Raw genomic sequence first — 19,931 nt, forward strand, 5'->3', positions numbered from 1 at the left:
GCACATTACCTCTCTACTTCTTCTGGGAAAGAAAGTTCACACACTCTAGTCTAATAAACTCAGTTGTTTACTCCTTCCAAGCTGTTTATAGAATGTGGAGGCCGCCACAAACCAGAGAATCCAGCTGATTGAGTAGCATTAGGGACAGTCTCCTCTCTGACTAGGAATCAATATTTTAGCTTACTCGCTAAGTGGTGTATTATGCATCCAGTACTATGTTCATATGTATTTTAATGTTTCTATCACCTATTAAACTACTACAAAAAGCTGGTTCTGCAATACAAAGTATTTGCTGCTTATTGCATATTGGTTAAGTGCACTGATTACATGACCACTGTCTTAAAAGGTACTTTTAATTACTTCTGGGAGAATTCTGCACCACCATGTAGTGCAGAATTTTGCAGAAATTAAAGTTGTGTGCTCAGAATTTCCTCCTCCTCTCCCCAGCCCCTGAAATGGGCTGCAGAGATGTTGGCCGCCACTAGGGGCCACTGCACTCAGCAGAGCCCATCTCACAAATAGGGTCCCAGCTGTTGCAGTGCCCTGAAGGAAGGAAGTGGCATGCAGGAAACTCTGTGCGAGCCCAGCATCAGCCTGTTTCTCCTTCTGGATCCCTAGACTCCAGGAAGGTAGGGGGTGAGTGTGTCTGGGCTGGGCAAGAGGGGGGAGGAGGGCAGCAGCTGGACTAGAGGGGTGGGCCTGCAGCTGGCCCCTAGGAGGCAGGAGGGAAGTGGGTTGGGGGGGCCCTGCAGTTGAGCTCTGGGAGGTAGGCGATGTATTAATACTCTACGCTTGGGGGAATTTGTGTGTGTCTCTGTATTGTTATAGACATACTTGCTGACAAGTATTTTGAAATAAAAAAGTTACCAAAATAACTGAAACTGGTGTGATTATGTAATGTTATTTTGACAAATTTTGCAGAATTTAATTTTTTGGTGCAGAATTCCCTTGAGTATTTTAATATCTTTCTCCTATAAAGCTCTCTACACAGGAATCAGGACACAGACTTCAACTCAAGTGTGCTAAATTGAGAGTTAGCAAGTACCTACAGACAGAAGATCCTGTTAGCTGGTGATGTGATGTACTTAGCTGTTGACCTAGACATCCCTACCCAACTTCTAGTTATTCTTGAGTCACAGTATGCTGGTCAAAGACTACAGTGCACTCCGTATACACACATCTCTTTATTTTTAATAAATTAAGTAGGACAGGCTCAGACTTTTACTCACATATACAGAACAGAAAACTCTGGGCCTGACCAAATAACAAGCTAGGCTTCTCGCCCAGGGAAGGGGTGCATGCCCTCTGTGTAACAGAACACTGAGAAGCCCTTAACTGGAAAGGTTGCTCCCATGGGCAGCATAGTACTTCACAATCACTAATTTAACTATAGCCACAGGAGTGCAGGACAAGCCAAGAGCCCAGCTGCATCCATTCTGCAGCGTCACTTCTGGATGGGTTGGTCTTCACCTCATTTTGATTAATACAATGTAACCACTTGATAAGTCAGGCAAAGCGCAGCGGTTATGCAAAATTATTCCACTGAAGAACACACATTGGACAACACATTATAGCATTGAAAAGGTACTTTTTTTTAGAGTTTAAATGACCAGATGCTTTTTTGCATCTCTCCTCACTATGGCAGTGGAGAAGATTCCACTTTCCCTCAGGTTTAGTCCAAAAACTTCCTGTTGGCATTGGCACCAAAGAGTGCCCCTCGGATTTCTGGCATCATCTGTTGAGAGAGTGGGTGCACCAGTTAAGAGGCTGTGTACAGAACAGCACAGTAATTAATACTAAAATAGTTAAGCACTAACAGCAACTTAATATGCACAAAAGTTAAGAAATCCTCAGCTGCAGTTTCATGCTGGAGACATGAATGAATAGAGGACTTCTGTCAGTGCAGCCAACTCTTTAGGGGAGTTACAAGTTCACCTGCCAGATACTGGTGGTGCTTTCTCACTGTGAGCAGACTACGATCACTAACACTGTTGCAGCCTGAGCCAGAGGGATCACCTGTTAAGCTCAGGCATGTGATCACTCCACCTAGATCAAATCCATTATCTGCATTAGTTATGGACACAATTGTTTCTAGATTAGCTTACCCTAAATCTCTCCCAATGACAGAGTTTACTCTTTTGATAATGGAGGTCTATATTTCCAAAACCAAGATTCATTGGAGGCATGGTGGGGTTGCAAGGTCTTCTTTCTGCACTGGACTTTAGAAGATTCTCACGTTGTCTAGTGGAAGGGTTCTCTATTATCCCATGTACTGCCACTAGCAGTGGAGTTTTATGACCACCATCTGTTTTTGTAGTATTCAGTTATACGATCTTTCAATGCAGTTTGGTTCTTTAGAGACTGTCTTTCAATAATCTAGCTTCTCAAAAACCTAGCTAAGCATAAAACTCTGAAGAGAGAATTTCTTACTGTGGTAGAGATGTGCTTCTCTCCAGCCTCCATACAACCAGCTAGATAGTTTAATTTTCAAATCTACTTTTTGCAACTGTTTGCTTGTCATCCATTTAAAGAGACCTGATCCCATAAATTATTTTGAAGATGAGGATAATTGAGACTAAGGGATGCTGACTTCAAGATGAAGCTTTCCACTTTACCAATCAGGCTCTCTCCTTTCATGCCATGTTCATCTTACCAGATTGAGTAGAGAGGGCTCCAACTCCCTCTTTCCCAAACTCACCTGCTGGGCTATGAGATCCAGCCGGCTTTCCAGGGTATTGGAAACCTTGATTTTACCATCACTGTTATAGATCTCAACACCTCCGGCACTAGAGAGAAAACAGACATTATAACAGACCTCAACTGGACAAAAAGCCACTCTCCCACACAACTGCTAGCATGTGTGTCAAAGGGATGAATCAGTAGAAGTGTGTGGCCTCCTTTCTGCCTTTAAATGGACTCCAATCTTACTCCCATTACATGGGAAGCTAAAATAAGGTGATGAAGAGAATGAGAAAGCTCGAACAATGGTGTTTGCAGAGCATCCTAATGGGCAAGGGTCATCACCACCTAGTGTTTTAAGGATAGATTGGACCTAGGGAAATTTAGGTATGAAAAATGATTGACTGAAGTAACCAGCTGAGCCTCCTCTCCACCACCCAATAAATATAAATTATGCTGCAAGGGTTAATTTTCAGATTTTGGGAAAAGAGGCAATGTACTATACAGATACCCTTAGAAGTGTTAGTTCTTGTACGATTCATAGCTCTATGTAGCAAGTTCATTAGATCTTAACTTGAGTGCATCATTCAAGTGTTCCTTCCTATGTTACGGAACCAATTTTCTGGCAGTTTTGGAGGACAAAGCCTATGAGTTGAATACCTATAACCCACTCATTCCCCCTCACAACTTTGTTCTTTGCTTTATGTTGAACATTAAACTTGGGCTGCACTTGCATTCCTTTCATCTCTAACAGACTGAGAAGTTATACTGAGTTACTAATTGCTGTTGCCTAGACCAGTGCTTCTCAAAGCTGGTCTGCCACTTGTTCAGGAAAAGCCCCTGGCGGGCTGGGTCATTTACCTGCTGTGCCCACAGGTTCCGCCAATGGGGGCTGCAGGAAGGGTGGCCAGCACATCCCTCGGCCTGTACCGCTTCCCGCAGCCCCCACTGGCCTGGAGCCGTGAACCGCAGCCAGTGGAAGCCGCCATCGGCTGAACTTGCAGACATGGCAGGAAAACGGCCCAGCCCGGCCCCTTTCCCTGATGAAACAGCGGACCAGCTTTGAGAACCATTGCCCTAGACCAAACATTCCCCTGCGCTGTGAATTGGTTTGGGGGCTGCAGCAAGATAACTATCATTGTTAGTTGTCTGGGAAACTGCACAACAGGTAAGAGGATAGATCTTCAGTGTCAGGAGGAGTCAACTCCCACTGACTAGTGGCAGATGTGCTCTCAGTGGTACTCCTTTTGCCATTTCCCATAAGGGATGTTTCAGACTCCCTCAACAGTTAACAGTGCATTGAATTGCCAACAAGTTACTACTCAGCACTAAAAGCTACTGTATTCCTTACATATCTTCTGGCAGGAATGTCTGCTGGTCAATGTGAACATCAATGTCTTTTTTGGTAGCAGCTTTGTAGATGGGGATGCTCTTCTGTACAGCAGCCTGGAACACAATAGATATTCCACTTCAGGCCAGAGATTTGAAAGATACACGGAGCCCTCTGCTAGCATTGCACAGAACTAATGGCTACTTAGTTTGCATGAGTGGAACAGGCACAGAGGGGAAATAATCAATTAGATGCCACAATCTCATTCATTAGTTCAGCCTCTCCAGGAAGGTGGTGCTGTAGGAAAAATGCTTGTGGCCTACCTACTTTGCAACACATTTACTCCTCCCTTTGTATCTTGAACCAGTAGCAGCTGCCATCATTCCTTATATTATGGCAGTACCTAAAGTTTGCTGGGTGTTTTTCAAACACACAGAGGAAGGCACTCCCCAACCTGAAGAGCATATAATGCAAGAGATGAGGTATTTGCAACAGAAGTGTTTTACTTGGTAGTGAAGCGCCCCAGCCCCACTGCCTTATGATCTTGTCTAACAGATTCCAAGCGAGAGAACTTTGCAGTCACAATCCCCTGGCTTTGCTTTTGGAGATATTTTACGCTACTGTAGCCAGAACCCCCTTACCTTAACCATAGAGAGATCCTGTTTCCGGCAACGGACATTCAGTCTGGGCTCAAGCAGCTGGTAGAAACCCTATACGAGACAACTATTGTAAGAGGAGATGAAGGAAACTCCCATCATCTTATAATTGATTCATCCGTTCCTGTCATTTTTGGGGGTTAGTTATAAGACTAAGCAACTTTCTGCCATTACTTATTTCATACAGTGAAGATGAAAGTTCATTGGTTACAAGTCCCCTTTTTACTGTCATTCTGAAATAGGACTATCGATTACTGGGCAACCCATGGGAACCAATGGTTTTGTTCATGCAGGAAGTAAATAATCCTGATTAAGGTGCAACAGCAACTAAATCTGGACAACACTGAGGGTTGGATGAGAAGAATGAGAAAAGGCAGGCTTAGAATCAAACAGTCACACACTAGACTGAGCAAATATGCAGCTTCTAGTTACGGCATGCAGCAGTCTTTGGTCTCTGAACAGATACTACCAACTGCGCCAAACTATTACAGGAATAAGTGGACAGTACTACAAGCTGGAGATCACATAGTGCATCAGACTTCTGACCAAGACAAACGTTCATTCCAAAACACAGAGAGATTGGGTCATGCAGTGTGCAAGTGAACAGCAACAGGCAGGGCCTGACAGCAAGACAGGTAATTAGAAGTACACTATTGATCTGTGCTATGGAGTAACGTAGACTACAGGTTTCAAGGCACCCTCAACACAGAAGAGTGGCAAGAGGAAAGAAATATTGGATCAAAACCAAGACTTGAAAGAGAACAGAAACTGTTAAGACTGCAGAGGAGAAAATTACACTTTAAAGAGTTAACTAAAGGACATGGGGTAATATTTATGACAAGCTCTTGTATTAGAACAGTTGCCAGTGGTGGCCACTATAGTTGAGGTACAAGTTTCCATTAAAACCCTTACTTGCATTTGCAAGAATTCCAAAAGTAAAATTTATGGGGCTAAAAAAGTCTGAAGTGGAATTTTTAGCCAGACATGTAGTTTTTAGGGGAGCAGCATCTATCAGACAGACAGACATACCAAACCATAGAAAAAACCCTGCTCAAAGCTACAGCCATACAAGTCTGGATTTGGTGTAAAATTTGGAATGAAAACAGACAGGAATGTGCACTTTCCTAAACTTTGTGGGGGGCTGAAGGAAATGTTTTCCAGAGTGTGCATTTGAAGTGCTCATCCTGAGAATGTGCAGTAGAAACTCGAGATGTGCACATCTCTCTCCTGAAGTGTGCACTCCTGAGCTGTGCTCACTTAAGGACATCTTAAGATGCAGCAGTTATATAGTGTTCTGTGACCGTTACATTGTGTTTTTGTTTCTCTCATATTCAGATGTAAGATGAAAGTACTCAAGAATTTAAGCTTTCTGCACCCCACCCACCTCTTCCCAATCTCAAGTACACTGGGGCCTTGTGAGGTAAGACTGGGAAGTACAGCGAAAGTGGTAGTTTTAAATATGCCTGTTCTAGGTAGACTCCAAACAGTAGTAGTACTCCTACAGAGTGTTTGTGTTTGAGGCTAGGGATGCAGTCAGCCTTTTGCTATGGCTTGAGTATTTTACCTGTAGAACCAGTCCATCCAGCAGTGTCTGGTACCTGGCACCATCCTTCACCACCTTAGCAAGTCTCTGCTTGGCCTCAGCCAGCAAATCCTACAGAAAGAAGAGAAGAGATCAGGTCAGCAAAAGTCCTCCTGTTTCTCCATTTGGTTCTATGCCTACCATCCTCCTGTACTCTTACTGCAGCTATGCACCCTGCCAAGAAGCAAGCCTACAGTGCAGCTGATAATTCAGTCCAGACCCTCCTCTCTGTGTGCACTGAGCAACAGCTTTCACAAAAGGTCTTCTTTCCCCACTACCTTGTTCAGTACCCAAAGTGAATGTTAACCACAAATTCCTTTTTACAGGCAAGGAAAAATCATAGTACAGTAAATCTCAGAGTTATGAATACTAGAATTACAAATTGACCAGTCAACCACACAACTCATTTGGAACTGGAAGTACACAGTCAGGCAGCAGCAGAGTGCCCACCCCTCCTCTTCTCCCCCCCCNGTCCCCTCCCAAACTAGTACAGTACTGTGTTAAACATAATCTACTAAAAAAAATAAAAGGGAAAGCAGCATTTTCTCCTGCATAGTGAAATTTTAAAGCTATTAAGTCAATGTTCAGTTGTAAACTTTTGAAAGAACCACCATGATGTTTTGTTCAGAGTTATGAACAACCTCCATTCCCAAGGTGTTCAGAACTCTGAGGTTCTACTGTAGTAAAGGGTTACCTATCCACAAGCAATGCCTAGTCCGTTCATTAATGCTATGCTAGCTGAATGAGCTAGAGTTGTTTTTCCTACTGTCTACTGCTTCAAGATGTATTAACAGAAGTGTCATATTTACGCAATGTGAGATAATTGTCCAATTCTACTCAGCACTGGTAAGGCCTCAGCTGGAGAACTGTATCCAGTTTTGGGCACTACATTTTAAGAAAGAGTTGGGCAAACTGGAGAGTCCAGAGGAGAGCAACAAAAATGGTAAGAGGTTTAGAAAATCTGACCTATTAAGAGGTTGAAAGAATTGGGGAGATTTAGTCTGAAAAGAGAAGACTGAGGGGAGGCCATAAGTCTTAAAATATGTAAAAGTTTGTCATAAAGAGGATGGTGATCAATTGTTCCCTATGGCCACTGAGAGTAGGATAAGAAGTAATCAGCTTAGTTTGAAGCAAAGATGATTTAGGTTTGCTATTAATAAAAACTTTCTAATTAATTATTAAGGCTAATAAAACACTGGAACCAGGTTACCTAGGGAGGTTGTGGAATCCCCATCACTGGAAGATTCTAAGAATGGATTAGACAAAACGCTTGTCAGGGATGGTCTAGGTACAAATTATCCCCACCAGGATGAGATGGAATTGACATGGTGATATCTTGAGGTCCCCCCAGCCCTACATTTCTATGATATACTGCATGCTGCCTTAGAGAGCAATCAACTACAACTTCTTTTTCCTACCCCAAAATTGTACAGAAATCCTTCTCATGCAAAATACAAATCTGCAAAGTGATCATAACATTCTAGAACTGGCCAGGTAGAAGACTCCAGCCTGGGAGAATAGTGCTACCTACAGTAGGTGACATTAAATTTAGACTGAATTCAGTACCAAAGAATAGCAGTATTTTTCTTGCGTGCTCACCTGGCTGTCTTCACTTTTGAGAAGTTAGATACTCTAAGTTAAGATCTATAAAGTAGTCAAAGCTGCATAGCACATCCTAAACATGGCCTAAGGGAGACTAATTATTCTCGCAGCCCAGATCCCTGTTCTATTAATTTTTAATAGCTCCGAGCATCCTGTTTTCATTAATCAAAATATACACCTCTACCCTGATATAACACAGCGTAGAGGAGTACTTTGTTCATCAGTCTATTGAAAGAGCTCAAATAAATATGGCTGTGGACCTCTATTTGTCTGTGGTAAATTAGTAAAGTGCGCCATCTGTCAGTGTAAATTTTGACATTAAAGTCTGGATTCTCTGTTCTGAGGCAACAGAGCATCAAGCCTTACTTCACAGAGGTCTTTCACCCTATTTTGGGGTCCATGTTTAAGGATTTCTGCTGCTGCCCTGTTACTCTGCTCCTATCTACCACATCATCTCTCCTTCAAATATTCTTTCCTCAATGTCCCAGAAAAATAAAATATCCTAAAGTCTCAATCTGAGTACAGTCATCCACTCCCCCCCGCCCTCCGCCAAAACCCCCCCTGAAATGTTATGGTACATATATAAATAGATGCAACCCCATGACGTGCTGTTGTAACCTTTCAAACAGAAGCAGAGAAATACCGATACAAGTGATTCCATGGGCAGGAAAGTCTGTCTTGATAAACAAGAGGATGTATTATGTTTTGAATGCTAGAGTATTAACAAGACCATCCCGAGTTCCCCTCTCTGTCAAATCTAGTTATGCCTTTACCCTAGAATCCAAAAATTCTGGAAGTTCCTTTCCCTTACTGGTCAGCCTTTTGGAGACCAAGTAACAAGAAGGTAAGTCTGAGTTAGTACAATAGGACTTGAAATACTTTAAAATGAGGAAGGAAATGTCTTATGCACCATTCAGAAGCATGTGCCTGTGTCAACTCAAAGCATGGTCAGGGAGAGATTATTCAACACAGATCGTTTCACAATGGAGTTAACTATTTCCTCACCCTTCTCCTCTAAATACACAGTATTAGAAATCTCACCAAATTCACAATGGTTGACAAATGTGGCACTAGGATGAAAGAATCAAAGATCCTATATCTGTGCTGATATTCCCTCCTACCAAATCCTTTTTCAGAACAGTGCTGTGAACAAGCAATACTACAGATGGTATTTTATTCTTCTTCATTTCTGTAGTTCTCACGAACAGGACTATCTGATGGCTCAGCAGCATCACCTAGTATTTGAAACACAAGCGTGTGCCTCAGACAGGACAAGGGACTTTACACATCATGTGATTGGCAAGTTATCCTCACAGAAGCTATAACTGAGGCCTTTCGTAACATTGGAGTATGGCTACTGTTATTCACAGTGAATGTAACCGATATATTATCTATGACAAGATGATTACAGGGGTTATAAGTCTTCATGCTCCCAGGCATAAACTCTCCACCACACAGACCAAGATGAAAGGCTTTCCATCCATCCTGGGCCACTGTTGGAGACAGTCAGTCCACTATGTGGATTTTTCTGGTAGCATTTATTTACACTAAGTGCTTGTCAAGTTTGCTGAAGCCCAGCCATTCAGTATCACTGCATACATTCAGTTCTAGTTGCCTGAAGCAACTTGGCATTTTGTGGGCCTCTTGCACCCAGTTGCTTCCTCTTTTTGCACTCAGTTGTGTAAGAGACATTTCCCATTCTGTGAATAAAGATCAGCTGCTGTCCAGGGCTGAACTCAACCACAGACTGCAACTGAGATTCCTGGCAGACAGATAGATCTTCCCTAAACAGCAGTGTAGCTGTGAAAACACGATACTAGTGTATGCCAAAAAAAGCCTGACTTCACATGTACAGAAGGCCACCAACTAAGAATGTTTTTTTAAAGACAGCTAGCAAAGCCACTTTTTTAGTCTACGTATGCTTCAAGTACATATATCTCATTTGATCACTATAAATAAATAAATAAATAAATAAATAGATCAGATGCTTGTTTAGTGGTTGGACCAGGTAATTCCTTAATTTCTGATGGGGAGAATCCTCTGTCCCTTTATTATAGAGGCAATATATACTCACTGAAATAAGGTCGTCTCTTGCCTTGAGGACCTTCAATCTTGCCTGATTCATCAGGTTGGACATCTGACTGTAGGTTGCATGGAAAAATTGAATCAGTGCATCAAGCTTTAGATGGCGAGTGGCACAGCAAATATTTTAAACACACTGTGTGTTGAACACAAGCCAGTTCACTTATTGGAATCTGCTTCAAGAGCAGTTATGATAAATTCCTCGCTTACTATGAAAGCCATCCTCCATTGAATTTGCACAAGTGACAACAAAAACAGAAAAACTACTCAAGAGAAACTAGCCACCAAGACCAGTACTGATAGAATTAGTTGTGCCAGCGATGGAGCAGGACAGAGCATAAAGGGTTTGTTAGACCCCTCCACCACATCTGCTGTTCTCTTTAGGTATTATCCCTGCACTTTGCACGGGACTATTTATAATTAGCCTATGGCTGATGTATCTGAAGCTTGCCAGCAAGGCCCTCACGTACCCTCAGCAGCTGGAAGAGAGAGTTTTCTCTTCCCTACCTTACCACAAATCAATCCAGAATCTTTCAATTGGGGAAGAGCTGAGGCTATTACCTATCCACCCCTTGTCCCAATAAATTGAGGATATGTTTTCCTATAAGAAGCATCAATGCCAGGTCAGCTTCACTCTGCTGCTGTAAAAGTTGCCAATTTTGATGTGTTTGGGAAAGCTGTAAACAGTAGCAACAGTGTCTCTGCAGATTCAGGAAGATTACAGTGCCTCAAGTCCACATTCAAATTTTCTTCTCAATAGTAAAGATTTAAACCTTTTCTGCAGAATGTGAATTTTGACATATGAAAAATGTTTAGCTACGTCCTCTCTGCTTGCTAGCGAAAGATTGTTTGTGTATCACTGGCAAGCTGCTGATTTTTTCAAACTCTGTAGCAGGCCAGGCAGCTTCAGTGACTTACATTTTCTTCTGTTGTTCAATTTGTTTTTCCTTCTTTTCATAGTACTCCATGATTTTCAGTCTCTGTGTCTGCACCAGGCGACCCTTCTCAATGTTGAACTCTTCTTCTGCCTACAGAGAAGCAGTCATACAGTTGAAATTGAGGCTGACTCCATAGACTTCTAGAAGATACTTAATTCACTTCACATAACTAAAGGCTAGGTGATGAGACTCAAGGTACTAATTAAGCAAAGCATTTAAGTGTGTACCTTAAATCTCACTTAAGTCAGTGAGATTTAAGCACATTCTTTGCTGAACCAGAGTCTTACTAATTGCTGCTCAGTTAATCTGACCACTGCAATATCCTTGTTTGGCACCTATCATTTGCTTTCCTGTCCAGTTTTGATTCCTGAAATAGGGATGATATACATTCTCAAGTATCAGCTAGTGAGCAAAGACTAGTAGGCTAACTAGGAGTAACCAGAAGTCCAATCCACGACACTTGTTCTGTCTGAATTCTAGAATTGGTTTAATCTTTGCAGCAGTAAAGGCGACGGGAAAGAATCACTAAATATTATAACTGTCAATGTAGCACAATTATTTTACTGTTCTTGAACCACTCACCGTTAAGCCTTAAACAAGGATACACGTGGGAGTTACTGCCTTCTTAGAGCATGGTTAGTCCTCTCACATATGAAAACATGGTAAGAGTTGTACACTATTTACAAATACCCAGCTACAAAAGTGTTGTGAGTCTTGACTATTTACCCATACTTTGAGAGAAGTGATAGGGCCTGTTTTAGAATTAAGAAATAAGAAAAAATAAGCAATGTATTTGCTCAGTCACTTTGCATAAGCATTTCTAGTATGTAAACTACTGTGCTAAACTGATCATATTCACAATCTCATTTCAACAAGACATTGGCTATCATTCCAACGGATCCATACTTTAGACCTTCTTTTCCAATATAAACTCATATAATTGGCCCTAATGTGTAATGTAGTCAACCACTAATGATTGATTAGTGAATCCTTACAACTTTGGCATAATGCATTCCATTTTGTTAACATAGAAGTGGTCATGCTTTCCCCCCAACTCTATTTAAAATCTATGCTGTGGTTCCTTAACATGGCTGCAAATCATAGCTGGCAATGGATTAACTGTCCTATTTTTATTCAGGAATAAGAGCATCTACACACAGATTTACACCAAAACTAAGAAATGAGAATTAAAACCAATTTAGTTATTTTGGTGAAAGTTCGTGTGTACACAAGCCTTAAGTAAAACAAATGTAGAAATGGGTCACATTCATCTCTGTAACTCCACTGAAGTTATAGGGACCAATTTAACCCAGTCTGTTTTATGCAAAATCCATGCTCATACTACCCTTAGCTCCCCTGAAGTATTAACAAATCAACATGTAATCTTGTATACAAATGTGTTCACATCTAGGCATTAATAAGGAGACTCCAGGTGAAAGGGCAGCTCCAGCTCAGTTCCCTTGATTGTATTAATTTAGCACAAACTAAAATATTTAACTGTATTCAGTAGTTAATTTGCTCCAATACAGGAATTACATGACAAAAAAAAAATAAAACACATGGCTTCTAGGAATATTGTAGAACTGTTTTTGACGGTATTACTGGGAAGCAACTCAGAATATCAGATACAATCCTCCTCCTTTTGGAGTTCCTGATATTAAACCATCTAATGGCTTTTTTGTTTGTTACCTTGGCATCTATTTCTTCAGCCTTTTCATTGGCTTCCTGCTCAATGAAAGCCATCATATGCTTGATCTGTAACAGAACAGACACACAGTTACATTCTGCTGAGAAGCACCTGCTCGAGAAACACTTTTCCTTTGAACTCCACAATATTTCCACACACACCCCAAATCCCATCTCACATACAATAGCGGCTCTTGTTTTCCTCCTACCTAACAAGCAAACAAGTCACACGAGTTTAGAAGAGAAACAGCCAGGGGCTGTTTTAGACAAGGTTCCATCTAACACCATTTCTCTGGATAGCATCAGCAGCTCTTCCCTGGGTTATAAGCAGGGCTTTGGAGCTTTGCTCTGGCTCCGCTCCAGCTCCAGGCAAAAACCTACTGCTCCAGAGCTGCTCCGGACTCCAGTTCCAGGCTTCACTCCAAAGCCCTGATTATAAGTATACTTAAAGAGTTGTGCAATAGTCTGTGATGGGTGGGGAGAAGCTTAAAGTGCATTATGAACTGCTTCAAGGACCTGCATACATGAACCTTTCTAGTTAGAGCCATTTAAAAAAAACCCAAAAAACAAAAAACAATATTTGACCTGTACATGCAACAGTTAGGGGACCAAGTTGCAATACGATTCCAGTACGTTGTAAACTTCACCGTTCTGTGACTGGGCTAGAAGTTCAGACCAAAGCCTTGGGCATGTTCAATAGCAGTCCTAACTACACTGCAGCTTGAAACTATGTTGTAACCAACTCTGGGCAACAGTATGCTAATCATTGAGTGGCCTATGCTGTACAGACGGTTTCAATATACAGACAGTAGTGAAGAGACTTTTCTTGGACAAGGCAAGCCACAGCAACATGTAGGAAGGATTGCCATTTACATCCTTTGTACACATGACTACAGAGAAAAGAATCTGACTAGGAAGATAGGTCAACATGTGCAGTAGAGCCTGTGCTTCAGGGGATGAAAGGAAAGTGAAGTGAGTAGACAGGCCATAGATGGAGAAGTTCAGACACGCAGGGCAGAACAAGTGGATGAAGAGTGTGTTCTGAAAACCAAAACAACAATTTGGATTTGGATTCAGAGATTATATGACTCCAAGTATTAGTTATGGGCCCACTTTGTGGATGAAATCATTGGACCACAGCTTTCTAAAATCCTCTGGAGTACAGAGCATAGGGACCATCATAAAAGAAGGAATCTCAGTTCTCCAGAGGAAAGTGATTCTGGCATGAATAGTGATTTTAGCAATGGCCAGATCAAACCAAGGAGGAACTCTGGCTTTGTTTCAGAGAGCAGAACTGGGAGTGGGTGGGGAGGGAAAGAGTTAGCGATTGAGTTAATTTTCTGATTTTAGGAGCCAAACTAAGCTTGAAGCAGAGTATCTCAGTGGGACTCAGAATACAAATTGGGAATACCCACTGCTGGGAGGGACGACCAATTTGTCATGTAACATCATACTACTTGGCAGAATTAGTTCTAGCAGCACTAGGATTACATTGGGTGCTTCAAGAAACTCTGCCTCCTTACTCAGAGGATAAGAGAGAAATTGTGTGACACTACAATTTCCCCATGTTGCCATCTCACTAGCACACAGCATTGCCTGCAAACATCAAAAAGTATCCTATTACTGTGAAAAGCTTGAGTTCCCAGACCAAGGGGATCAAAAGCTCATTTTGTTGTTTGCAGAATGCAGAGAACAAGATGGAACTTCCACATCTCAGAATAGTGTAAGTTTTAATAGGACATTTGGCAAACTTAGTTTTATTTTTGTGAAGAGAGCTTAGTTTCTCCCAAAATTGACGGCCCTTACCCCAGAGAGTTTCCGAGAGAAAGAAGGCTGGTGGATTTTCCAAGAATTGTAATAGTCTTTGATTAAATTCCCACAGATGGTAGGTAATGTATTAAGTTAGCATTAAAAGGGCTTGCTTACTATTCAACCAACTGCAACACAATCTTCAAACTGTGGTCTGCGGAATGAACCAAGTATTGGAAGTGGTCATGGGAGGGTCTCTTAAACTGAAAATATTGAGCTTATTGAAAGTGATATGGTCAAACTGTTTCCTACCTCTATCAGGGCCTATACTGACCTGTCATGCAGTTTACTGTGTTTTGCATTTTCAGTTAATACAAGGACAGGATCCTCTATTTTTTAGCCGAACAAAATCCAATTACAGATATATTACAGTTGTTAGATTTGAATACAGAACAGAGCTCCAGTGTTAGGATCTATTCCCCTTCCAATGTTAAAGCTCACCCTTCAAGTTCAGTCCCATATTGACTAACAGTGCGAGCTCAAGTTATGATAATTGAAGACATGCCAAAAAGTTTGGTTGTGCAAGTGAAGGCAGGCTCTCCAGAAGGCAAATAGGGATGCTAAATTACTGTTTGTGTAATCACTACACAGTGGTCCTTTGCCAATCAGATTTGCTGAATGAGAAGGGAAGAGATGCAGTAAGCATTTATGGGACCTGAAAAGGAACTGCTGATTCCGCATCAAACTTGTTTGATCTGCCCATCACTTGAGAGGAAACTTCACTGACCAGCATTGACTGGATCTGTGCAATTTTCATCACTGTGCACCATTTTCAATTCAGATCAGACCAGTTGTTATCAAGGACACTATTTACTGTCAATGAGAACAGTGTGTGTCCAGACTCAAAGGGACAGCCAGATAGCTTAAAAAGTCAATCCTTCAGTGGAAATTTACAAAGGAGCAGCACAAACTAAGCTGCTGTTGACAGCTGACTGCTTTCCCTCCAGATCTGAAGTACAAAAGTCATTAAACAGTTGAAGAGTCTACACACTCCAGGAGCCAGACTCTAAGCAAGTACTGCTCAACTATTATAATCAAATTCAAGTTTACACCTAATTTCTGTACAAAATAATCTGATGTCATGTACAAAACACCAGATGAGCGTTAGGGTGATCCGATACTTGCACAATAATATGATAAAAACAGATCAACCATGATCACTTCCATCATCTCCTGTCTTCAGAAGCCATCCAAATACTTCAGCAACCCCCCAGTCTGCTGTCAACACAGGAGCTCCCAATGCTACTGGGAGATGCGCTGAACTTCCAATACAAGTTCTGATATTTTTTTTAAATGCCATTGTTCAGTCTGCAGTCAGATCCCCTTATTCACCGGCTAGCATGGGTATTATTCATAGGATTTTCCAGTTGCTGTTTCTCCATGGTACAAGGCTGTCACTGTTCTTCCTTCAGCAGACACTCTTTAAATGGGGGAAGGGGGAGGTTTTTTACTCAACTACCTTTGCCAGGAGTGTAGCAATAGTTCACCAATATCTTAAATATCAATAGCACTATCTCTGTCATCATAGTCAGAAGGGGATGAGACAGCTTTTATTTTTGATTATTGTTTTAATGAGTAGTTTCATACCTTGACAAAAAAACCATGTCCACTTTGAATGAAGAGACATAAACAAGCTTCTCTTCCTATCCCGGGCTTTGGTTATTAATGCAATCCCTAAGTTGATGGGGGGTGGCTAGAGCCCCCCAGCCCCTACCTATCTACCCCCACAGCCACTCAGTCCCCCAGCACTTTCCAGCACTGGTGTGGTCTGCACTGCCACCAATGCAGCTGCTCCTCGCCCAGGTCCTGGGCATGGTGACAGCAACAATACAAGACCTTTAGGGGAGGAAATGAGGGAGGATCCCACAACCCATGGGGAGACCTGAGGATGGGTGGATGTACTGGCCCATGGCCCTGAACTCTGTCCCCAAAGCTCCCCACAACCTTGGACATCGGCAGCCCCAGGGCTGCTATTTTAATTGTCGATGCAGGGCATTCTCTCGCCTTTAGAGCGAGAACTTTCTGTCCTACCGATAGAAAATTCTTGTGCTTTGGAATCTCGAGGCCTGTTTTTTGGACATGAAATGTGAGTTGTAGATGTGTTGTTATTATTAGCACATGCTGAGGTGCGAATGACAGGAAACAAACCACAACACTGAACTGTTTCAGTACTTTAGGGGTCAGTGTTTAAATAAAGATTATTTGACCCGGTCATTAGATTTTATACAATGAAAAAACCACGAACCTGTCCCCACCCGTCACCAGGGCCTGAGCCCCTGGCATGGTCCAGGCCAGAGCAAACGGGTCGGGGAGGAGCAGCTCCAGCAAGAGACCTGAGGAAGAATCACGCCCGGGGCGCGCGCACCGGCCTGACCCCGCCCCCCGAGGAGCCAGGCCGGGCCCGGTACCTGTTTCTGGACGTCGGCATCGCTGAGCGCCATGGCTGCGGCGGGAGAAGGGCGGCGGGTGACGGTTGCCGAGGACACTCGAGCTCTTCAGGATCTGACTGAACCAAATCCGGGCCGGTCGGGTCACAGACGCGGGGGCTACGTCACTCCCCCCCCCTCACCTCTGCCCTGCGCCAATGGGAACCGAGGCACTGGGTGACGTCATCGGGAAGCCCGCGCGTGCGCGCTGGAGACCTATTGTGTGACTTGGTGAGACCGGGGGGCGTGGCCTCCCCAGCCAGGGAGTTGATCTCCGTCCTAGTTACCAGCCCGGAACAAGCTTGTCAGTGTTATGAGGTGACACAGCAGCGGTGACCCGGGGAGCTGCAGCGCTTGCTCAGTTTGGTATTTTTCTTACAGCCCAAGCACCTGGAATCATTTCACTACAGGAGAACGGCAGCGTTCATTTAAAAAAAATTCCCAAGGCTTGAAAACCTGACCCCAGACCTGAAAAGACCCCAAACCAGAAGGCAAATAAATGATCTGACATTATTTTATAAAATCGTAATATTTTTCAGTGCTTTGGTTTGGCAATAGTGCATCACAGGACAGCGCGGTGGATGGGGCATTCCAGGCACGGTGTAGTATGGAAGAATACAAGAAGCCAAGATCAGGAAGAGACAGGGAGCATAAAGGTGGCAAGATCAAGAAAGAACTTGTAGATGCGTGTATGGATGGTTTTATGATGCCTCCTGAGGGCACTGAGGGCCACTATACTTTTATGGCTTAGAGCTACAGTTCCAGGATTTCATTACAGAAGTACGTCAGAGATACAATAACTAGATTTGTTGCCTCCTCTGTCTTGCCTGATATTTTGTTACCTAAATTATTCCTCATTCACCTTTTTGGGGAGCATTCTCAAATACTGTGTCCATTCTCACATGACCGAGAATTCTGGTGGGTTTTTTTTTCAATTCTTTCTTGTGTCCAGATTTAAAACAGCTTCCCCCAGCCATATATATTTATTCTGGTTTGCAGAATTACTGGAAAATAGCACTATTCAGTTACATAATGAATATTTGTCACATGCATACTTCTCCCTACATTTTGGGTTGTCTCTGTTTCCTGAACATTTACAGTGCCTCAAACCAAATAATGTTCTGACACAAGCTAATTATCTTAACTCATCTAATGAAATAATAGTACAACAGATTATGGCAGCTATTTGAATTAATCTTTAATCTTTATGAAAGTTGTCAAGCCATTAAATATAGAAAAAAATATACACAGACTTTTTTAAAAAGTTCAGGAGTTTCTAGTGTAGGAAGCAACTGGGACATTATAACATGATCACGTTTAAAGTAACTTCACAAAGAATCAGAACAGTATTATATTTAGTGTTGGTTGTCCAAAGTTTCCATATTTTACTCTCTCCTTGTACTTAATTTTAAAAAAAGATCCCAGACTTGCCATTATCTTCTTCTTTCCTAGCTCTCCAGAAATTCTGTAAACTATAACCAGTACCTATGTGGACTGGATCTCAGACATACAGCTTTTGTAAAAGCTTCTGTCATCATTATTTCAAGTAATTTTTTTCTGCAAAATTTCCTAAAAAGATCACCAACAAGTATACAATTGTCAGGATTACCAAATTTCCTGCTGGAATTTATCATCTAATTATATTTTTTTTTATCCTTTCCACCAGCCATCATGCAGTGAAGTTTCCAGATCTGGCTCAATCCTGCAAATCCACAAATCTCTGGAGAGGCCTCATGAGTGGCACTAGGTAGGGTCAGAGCGTGCACCCTTTGCAGGTCCCTAGGGAGTTTGAGAACACAGTGTGAGGTGCTGTTTTGTTTGTCCATCCAGGTGACATGGCTGATGAGCATGCAACACCACTTTTTGATAAAATGAGTGATTGAAGGAAGGACAGAGCTCTTCACAACTGTGACATTTCACTCAAAGTCAAACCACTTTATACTCAGTATTTGGTGCTGACAGTGCATATGGAATGCCTCTAGCAGCTCCAAGTCTGCCTGTAAATTGCTCTTGCACAGCTGGAGACAGGGAAGTTGAGAACTGTGAGCTCCAGGACTTTACCACAAGCCAATACAAGGTCCCACTGAGATTTGTGTAAGAGAGAGAGATTATGTTGCCACCTAGTGGCACAGTTTACAAACTATTTATTGAACTTTAAAAATGTGATATCAGCTGAAGTATGAACATTTACGTGTTGGAGATCATGTCATCCTTTAGTCTCTGAAACCTATACAGGATATCAAGCCTAAGATTAGTGTACAAGCATCTACAAGTCTGTGAGGAATGAAAACAAATTTGGGTTTTTCAACTGGCATAGTGTGATATTGTGGTATTTCTCCTACTGCGTGTCAAAAAAAAAAAATCCTATTTTGCACAATGTCCTTGTTTTGTATGAAAACATCACCATGTGGAAAATGCATCTTCACAGTATAATATTTTGTGGGACGCATAAGTGATTTGAGGCTGAGTAAGCTAAGGCCATGTCTACACTACAAAGTTAAGTCAACTTTATGTAAGTCGACATCAAGCCTCTGATTTAAGCAAGTCAATCTGGTGTGACCACACTATGTTCATTGTGTTGGTGGAGTGCATCCTTACTAACAGGGCTTGCATCGACACCGAGAACTGCAGTGTGGGTAGTTATCCCACAGTGCATGTAGCCAAGTGGAATTTTGGGTTGGTCTTGCAATGCCTTATGGGACCAAAACTTTGACCCAGGTGGTTATGGGAACATGGTGTTAGCCTCCCATGATGGACTTACCTCCCTCACTCCCTGGAATCAACACCAAGCCTTTTTTGCGCCTTTTTTCATAAGCCTGGGTTACCCACGCCAATGCCATAGTACTATAAGCACGGACCTCGCTCAGTTGTACACTGTTGTTGAGAGCATTACAAACACATCACGCCTTATCTTGCAGTATTTACACAGCCGATACAGGAGCTGCTGCATGGAACAATGTGATGCCACTCTAGCAGCCCTGCTGGAAGACACAGAGCAGATCAATTTGCAGTTGCTGGCGACAGTCACACATCACCTTGACATGGTAGAGCACTGTTTCTGGGCCCAGGAAACAAGCATTGACTGGTGGGACCACATCGTTATGCAGCTATGGGATGATGAGCAGTGGCTGCAGAACTTTT

General features: G+C 42.4%; 1 protein-coding gene across 1 annotated transcript; it reads right to left on the reverse strand.

Moving 5' to 3' along the window:
- Positions 1-1,171: 1,171 nt before the first annotated feature.
- ATP6V1E1 (ATPase H+ transporting V1 subunit E1) lies at positions 1,172-16,912 on the reverse strand. Its single transcript, XM_032789333.2, has 9 exons — positions 16,773-16,912; positions 12,559-12,624; positions 10,850-10,959; positions 9,924-9,990; positions 6,230-6,319; positions 4,651-4,719; positions 4,031-4,125; positions 2,699-2,786; positions 1,172-1,735 (listed from the first exon to the last, which is right to left on the reverse strand). Exons 1-9 carry the CDS (start codon positions 16,803-16,805, stop codon positions 1,673-1,675), a joined length of 681 nt encoding a protein of 226 aa, XP_032645224.1. The 5' UTR covers positions 16,806-16,912; the 3' UTR covers positions 1,172-1,672.
- Between the last annotated feature and the right edge of the window lie 3,019 nt (positions 16,913-19,931).

The sequence above is a fragment of the Chelonoidis abingdonii genome, chromosome 1, assembly GCF_003597395.2.
Source record: "Chelonoidis abingdonii isolate Lonesome George chromosome 1, CheloAbing_2.0, whole genome shotgun sequence".
NCBI lineage: Eukaryota > Metazoa > Chordata > Testudines > Testudinidae > Chelonoidis > Chelonoidis abingdonii.

What these genes read in the sequence shown, in the direction of transcription:
- ATP6V1E1 (XM_032789333.2), bottom strand. Translation starts at nt 16,805, where the DNA reads ATGGCGCTCAGCGATGCCGACGTCCAGAAACAG. An exon ending in ATGCCGACGTCCAGAAACAG is followed by an intron (nt 12,625 to 16,772) that starts GTACCGGGCCCG and finishes GTTCTGTTACAG; the next exon opens with ATCAAGCATATGATGGCTTT. An exon ending in ATTGAACAACAGAAGAAAAT is followed by an intron (nt 9,991 to 10,849) that starts GTAAGTCACTGA and finishes TGCAACCTACAG; the next exon opens with TCAGATGTCCAACCTGATGA.